The 7,732-nt window shown below is 31.9% G+C and overlaps 1 protein-coding gene across 1 annotated transcript; it reads left to right on the forward strand.

Annotated features, from left to right (window-relative positions):
* Positions 1–920: 920 nt before the first annotated feature.
* Positions 921–7,049, forward strand: KNAT1 (homeobox knotted-like protein). The gene is made up of 5 exons (XM_089621278.1): positions 921–1,868; positions 1,944–2,066; positions 2,157–2,292; positions 5,014–5,264; positions 6,532–7,049. Exons 1-5 carry the CDS (start codon positions 1,401–1,403, stop codon positions 6,736–6,738), a joined length of 1,185 nt encoding a protein of 394 aa, XP_089477404.1. The 5' UTR covers positions 921–1,400; the 3' UTR covers positions 6,739–7,049.
* The last annotated feature ends 683 nt before the right edge of the window (positions 7,050–7,732 follow it).

Here is a 7,732-nt window from a genome sequence, read left to right on the forward strand (position 1 = left end):
TAGGATCTACAATCCATAGGTTAAGTAGGGATATAATTTTTAATTAAAAGGAGGATTGAATCACAAGTGGAGTAAAAAATCCAATGGCATAGTTAAAGAATATTTTAATACAAGCAAAACAAAGATTTAAGTTTAATATCTAAGACACTAGGTATAGGTACTTGCTCAATTAATAAAATTTGAGGCATTTATATGAATCTTTCAAGCAATTTACAATAATTGATGAAGAGATCTAAATAATTGTACTAAATAAAAACATAAAATCGATTCATTTTTTTTTAACAAACGTGATGGAAATTTATACAATACACAATTCATATACACCATGTCGATTGAGTCATATATTATAATTATAAACAATTGATTGTATTCACTTGAAAGTTCCAAGTTGGAATTGATATATAATTATGAATTTAAACATACAAACATAAAGTCTTGTAAATTAAATAAAGTAAGTTGATATGGTTGCTGATTTACAAATGTCTCTACAAGTAGTAAATCTCATAAATAGTTATTATATTAATTTTTTTTAACTGAAATTTCTTATTTTTTTTTAACTGAAAATTATGTTAGTTTAGCAATCAATTGGGGCTAAAACATCATGAAATAAAATTTCGTGCGAGAATATAGTCTGAGCTTCCAATAAGTCTACATTGCAATAATTATACAAGAAATCATTTACCAATTTATAGTTTATGGTATTTCCATATTCTGTAATCTGTACATAAATAACTCAATAAAAAATGTCAAAACATAACCCCGAACCAAGTATTTTTTTTACAATATAAAAAAGAATCAAATTTCGAAACTGTAGAAAATATATAATATAAATATAAAGAAAATTGTTCAACAACTGTATAGTTCCCTTATCTCTTTAGGCCTACTAGCTTTGATTGCCCTTTAAGAGATTTTTCAAATATTTCTTTTTCTCCAACAAAGAAAGTCTTGTCAGCCAGCCAAGACCACGAACTCTTTGCCGGCTTCTGATAAATCGCTCTCTTCTCTCTCAGTATTTCACACTTCCAAATCCCAATTAATATTATTCCTGTAATTACGTTATTATTACTGATAATCACATGGTACTCCTCGTTGCAGTAACCTCCATTTCTAGCCCCTTCTCGAAGTATTAATTAAAACCAACACGAAAGAAATATGCCTCATCAAATCTCAGTCCCCCAAATTTTGTTTATGTTTTTAATTCTCTCCTTATTTCTCGCCATGATCTCTCGTGAAGGGTCTCTATACCTGCTCTGTCAGTCCTCTAGGGTTTCGATTAATCACTAGGTTAATCCCATACCTTGATCTAGGGTTTAATTAGGTCTTCCAATTAGATTATATTCAGTACTTTCAGTTTTACCCAATCAAAGAGTCTTATCATTATTAATATTATTATCATATATATGGAGGATTACAACCAGATAGGCGATGAGAGCGGTGGTCCTCGAGGGAATTTCTCGTATGCTTCGCAGAGCATCGGAGCTAACTATGGTCGGCCTAATCAAGACCACCACAACCTTCCGATCAACACCGGATTTCACCATCACCACCACGGCTTCAATTCCGGTCTACTTCCGGTGGTGAAGACCGAAGCCACGACTTCTCATCATCATCTTCAGAAGTTTCATCATCTCTACAACCCAAGCCTAATGCCTCGGGATCACGATAATAATCAGACGGTCCATAATCACCACCACCAGCATCATCATCAGAACCAATCTCAGCCGCACGATCATCATCATCATCAGATGGCGGAGAATAACGATCAGCAGCACCGTAGCTCCAATAAGGAAGTGGAAGCGATCAAGTCGAAGATTGTGTCTCACCCTCAGTACTCGAATCTCCTCGAAGCTTACATGGATTGCCAAAAGGTAATAACAATAACAATAATAATAATAATAATAATATCTTCTTTTTTTTACACACGTGTGTATGTACATATATAGGTGGGAGCGCCACCAGAACTGGTTGCTCGGCTATCGGCCGCTCGGCAGGATTTCGAGACACGTCAGCGATCTTCTGTGAGTTCAAGAGAGGCTTCAAAGGACCCAGAACTCGACCAGTTCATGGTAAATTAACTATATATATGTGTATATAGTTCTCCTCGATTTTTATTTTTATTTTTTATGTATTGATTTAATGTTTTGTTATGAAAACAGGAGGCTTATTACGATTTGCTGGTGAAATACCGGGATGAGCTAACTAGGCCGATTCAAGAAGCCATGGACTTCATGCGGAGGATCGAGACTCAGCTTAATGTGCTTAACAATGGTCAAATCCGAATGTTTGCTTCTGGTATGTAAATGCAATTAAATTATTTACTTACTGTAGTCAATAATTGCTGCAGATTTTTTCTATAAAGGTTTTTTTTTTCCCGCTCCGTGACCGTGACGAAGTAAATCAGATATATATATATATATATATATATATATATATATATATAGTGGCAGTGTGTGTAGGTGCTGAGAGTAGCACTAACTGGTATGAGACATGGGTTTGTTTGTTTGGTCTAGTTTTGAGTCTTGACACTATTATTGCTTGGTTAATAATGAATAGTGATTTAATTAAAAAAAAAAAAAAGACTGGGAGTTCAAGTATCTGCTGGCAGCTGGCCCATTGAGAAGTGCAAGGCTTGTCAGAAATATTTTTAATTCATTTGCCAATTAATTCCTTTGCTGTTGAAGAAAAAGTTATCAAAACGAAGATCAGGCCCAAAAAAAAGAGCGTTGAAAAATTAATCATTATACGTATTTTCTAGCATAATTTAGTTGGTAATTACACACTACTTTTAAAGTGAAGTTCGTGCGTTCAATCCCCTCGCAGTTAAATTGCCCTAAATAAAAATTAACCATTAAACTTGCTCACGAGTGCTGCGGAAAACTCTAATATACACTATAATGATATGATTATATAAGATTTTAAATCTGTTTGTGCACTATAAATTGGTGTAATATTTCCATAATCCACATACAGAACATGAGCTTTCATTTCTTTTATATTAGGTCGGGGTGGCACAAGAAATCAACTAACTGAGTCCATGAAGTAATGTAAATCTAACGACCTAGTTAGAGTGGTGTCGAAACTTGTTAAATAATAATAATAATAAGAACGACAAGAGATTAAATTTTTATTTTCTATACATACACTGCCTTTATGAGGTTGTGTCCTTCTACACAGCATTGTTGTTAGAGATTCTTGCATCAATATAAATCTAGACCTACTTTCTTTTTAATATGAATAAATATTTGTTTTCTAGTTTTTTTTTTTTTTGGTTTTTTTACCGGTAAGGATTGGTTAATGGGAAATGCATGCATACCTTATTCATACGATCCATTTAGTGATATTTTATATACTTGTTTTAATTTTTTTAATCACACTTATTTAAAATATTACTCTGCCAGAATGTATACCCATGTAGGATTCCTCATACATCGGATGCCATCTAATCTGCTACACAAAACTTAAATGCCGTACTGATGGATATGTTAATTGAGAACTTTATTGTTCATTATGGGATATGATACAATAATATTTTTTTATTTATTTATTTTATTTTATAAAATCTTGGCCATCCCAAACATTAGAAACCCGCTTGTCTGTTATGTAATATTTTTTTTCCCGTTACTAGTTGGTTTAATCTTTCATGGACTGAAAAAAATGCACATTTTTTAACATATGATGCATTTATCGATATTTTATCTGCTTATTTTAATTGTTTTTTTTATAACACTTATTTTAACTATTACCGTCAGAATGTAGTTAAATATGGTACCTATATGTAGGATTCGTCATGCATCAGATGCCATGTCTAAATCAACTACGCAATTACTTATATGCCGTACTGGTGGATATAAAATGTTATTGAGAAACTCAATATGTTCATCAAGGTGATTATTTGATATAAGTTTCTCATAAATATTTGGTCATCGCAAACTTTAGAATTCATTATGACCTTGTCTTATCTTGCATTCATATTTTATGACATTGTATATATATTTGTAGTTGAAGAATAATATTTGTGCCCCCAATAAGGTAGGTGTCACGCACACAGACTTGGTATCGCATGACACATTTGTTTGGATTAGTAAAAAAAAAAAATTAAGCTTAACTTTGAGACCATACCTTAATAATCATTATGATCTAACTTTATTATTTATAGTGTACACAGCGCACTGCATATATTGTCTCTTATCGGGAAATGTGAGATTTTATATAAACTTATTAAAGGTGTTGTAGAATCCATACATAAAAGTATTTTAATATGCATTTAGCTAATGTACATACGCCTTGAAACTATGCGCCCTCAGAAGTAACAACAAATGCTTGCTTCATTCAGATTAAGCTTTTTTTTTTTTTTTTTTTTTTTGGAAAACTCATTCAAAGTTAAGTTTTTTGTGGTAATTTATATTTCTTTCTATTTAATCTTGTGACATATCAATGCATATAGTAATGGCCGTGTACGTCTTGATTAGACTATATATTGGGTGTTTTTTAGTCAACTTCTATGATAAAAGCCTGTAGCTTAATTTTTTTTTTTTCTCATGTTTTCTGAATATATGATATAGAAATATAGAAGCCAGGTAAAGTTTAAAGTAATAGTTTTCTTAACACTATTCAACAATAATTATGAACTACCACACTGCCAATAGTGTGTTGCACTCACAGGTAAACATTTACATCATAAATACCTCTCAACATATCCAGATCATAATCATGAAATATCAATATTTAGCGAGCCTCTTTAATAGTAACGGGCGTTTTGATGTTGATTATAATATACTATGCAGCTTATTAGATAGATAACCTTTTTTTTTTTTTTTTGAAGAAAAGACCGAACTGGTTTATAACAAAAGAGAGAGATAGACAACTTTTACTCGATCGTTTATAACAAAAGAGAGTTACTTTGTGTCACTTCACACTTTGAAGAACCCCTTTATTGCAGAGAGAGAGAGAGATAAAAAGAACCCTCTGTGGGAATTGAAAGCGTGTGTGTGTGTGTGTACGATAATGATACAGATGATCCGGCGGAGAAGTGTTCGTCGGAGGAAGAGCAAGAGAACAGCGGAGGAGAGAGTGAGGTTCCGGAGATAGACCCACGCGCGGAGGACAGAGAGTTGAAGAACCATCTTCTGAGGAAGTACAGTGGCTATTTGAGTGGACTCAAACAAGAGCTCTCCAAGAAGAAGAAGAAAGGCAAACTCCCCAAAGACGCCCGCCAAAAGCTTCTCTCTTGGTGGGAGCTTCACTACAAATGGCCTTACCCTTCGGTACTACCACTCTCTCTCTCTCTCTCTCTCATGATTCATTTTTACTTTCAAGTCCCAACAAAATAAAAAATTAGGGCAAATTAGGAATTTGGCCTTGTCTATATTAAAGTTCCAGTCAAATTATTATGTGCTTACAAATTTATCCACATAATGTCATATAACATATTTCTATATTCCTAGAATACCCTCTAACCTAATTTTGAATCTTCATTTTCTATATTGACCAATTTTAACTCCATTCTCTTAGCATCTTATCATCGATGTTACGACCTTTGCGACGAGGTCTAGAATGTTAACTGTAGTTTTTAATCTTCTAAAATGAAGTCAGTAAATTTTTTAACGTATGAAGTTAATGAAAAAGTTTAGTTAATGGGATTCAATATAAATTTTTAAGAAAATAATAATTGTAGCTTGTAGAATGTAGTTTGTAATTTTCTTTCCCACTCAATTGATGAGATGAATGCAATTTAGATAACTTTGTCAAGAAAATGATAATGGTGGTTTTAAGAATATATATATTTCAAATCTTTTTCAGTCGATTGAATATAATGAGATTTGACTTTGAAATTTTAATGAACATTTCGTTTGAATCGGTTAAAGCCCCATGATTAATTTTCTTGTGAATCATGAGTAAGAAAAGAAGAAGAAAAAATAGTATAACTTTATTTTAGAAGGATTATAATTAATTTTTATTTCTTTAACTAGTTTTTAAAATGACTCATATATCGTTAACGTATTAGTATAAAATTAAAAATTATAAAAAGAATGGGATTCATGCTCTACATAAACCGCATAAAAGAAAAAAAAATTAATAGCATAGAGTAGAATAAAATTCATAAATCTCCTTAGGACTATGATTATAAGTCACGTCATTACTTTTTAAACATTTTTTTTTTGGTAGCAATGAAAACGTTATGACATAATGGTGTATTTTTTTTTATGCAAACAGTGGTGTAGCTAGGAGAAAAAAAATTCAGGGGGTAAATTTAAAAATCTAAAAATATAAAAGTTTATAAAAATCTAGGGTAAAAATCATAATTTTTAATAATTCATGCCCCCCTCGTCCTCTAGTGGTCCTCTAGTGGCTCCGCCCTTAGGTGCGAACTAATAATCTGTATTCTAACTATAATTAGTGAACGTTTAGCAAAATAGTCAATGTTTTTTTTTTCCTAAATAAGTTTAACTAGCTGTTTTATACACATGAAAAGTCTCAAGTTATATGTACAAAAAAAAAAAAATTGTGATCGATAAAGAGGATTTATTGCAGGAGACGGAGAAAGTTGGATTGGCAGAATCAACAGGGCTTGACCAGAAGCAGATAAACAACTGGTTCATAAACCAAAGGAAAAGGCACTGGAAACCCTCGGAGGATATGCAGTTCATGGTCATGGATGGTCTTCACTCACACAACCCTTCTCTCTACATGGACGCCTCTCACTACATGCCCGACGGTCACTACCGTCTCGCCCCATAAACATCATCATCATCAACATCACAAGCCTCAGAAGATCATAAGGGGTTTGTTGTTATTGTTGTGCAATATTAATTAATTATTATTGCTGCTGAATTCATTTCTGTTTTTCTTTTATTTAATTGATTACACCGGCTTTGTTCAAGATGGACTGCTGTGACCGGCATCGTACCATTCTCTATCAATTTGGGTTTTGCTTCCGTTGGTATAGTAGTTATGTATGTGTGTAAGGAATTTGTTTATTAGAATAATTATTAGGATTTGTAATAATTTTTAAGGACCCTATATCCATATGCATTGAACTCTTTTCTGCATGTACTGTCTACTGAGCTGGTTGAGCTAAGTGTACATAATTGAGAGAGGACAATTGAAATGCATGTTTTTGAATAAAAATAAAATTTTAAATTTATCCCTCCTAAGATTTATTTTTCAAAATTTACCTCCTAATTTATCCCTCATTCAATTTGTTGGATTTTGAATGTTTTAAGCAATACTTTTTACTAACACAACAAAAAAAATAATGTTAATCCTTATAAACAATCATAAAAAGAATGTGTGATTTCAAATTTTTGTTATTTTCAAATAAAATTATTTGAATAAGTACACGCAAAGAAATGAAAAAACACGTTTGTGAGAGAGTGAGTATTATCAAATAACTCATTATTGCGAGTGTAGAGACTAAGACCAACTCCAGCCGTACTGTATAACTGTGATTTGGTGTTATGATTCACTCCACCCGAACGCGATATACAACGCTAATATAGCGTGAAGTGCTTTTCATTTATTGTTTTGCGCTATATATGATGCATTACTATTCATTACGCCAAATCAATTTTCACTTGTTATTTAGTCCTTAAAAAATTTATTATTAACTCAATTTTCACTGTTTTATAAAAGTATTTCTTTTTTATCTCAAAAATTATTTATATATATTAAATATTTTAAAAGACCACAATATTTTAAAATACTACATTGACATTTGGAGTTTAGGAAAAAC

Source organism: Urtica dioica, chromosome 7 (genome assembly GCF_054948205.1).
Source record: "Urtica dioica subsp. dioica isolate 48M chromosome 7, U.dioica_male_clone48M_v1_H2, whole genome shotgun sequence".
Classification (NCBI taxonomy): domain Eukaryota; kingdom Viridiplantae; phylum Streptophyta; class Magnoliopsida; order Rosales; family Urticaceae; genus Urtica; species Urtica dioica.

Coding starts and splice junctions, on each gene's coding strand:
- KNAT1 (XM_089621278.1), top strand. CDS start 1,401: ATGGAGGATTACAACCAGATAGGCGATGAGAGCGGTGGTCCTCGAGGG. Junction 1,869..1,943: donor CTTACATGGATTGCCAAAAG/GTAATAACAATA, acceptor GTACATATATAG/GTGGGAGCGCCACCAGAACT. Junction 2,293..5,013: donor AATCCGAATGTTTGCTTCTG/GTATGTAAATGC, acceptor ATAATGATACAG/ATGATCCGGCGGAGAAGTGT.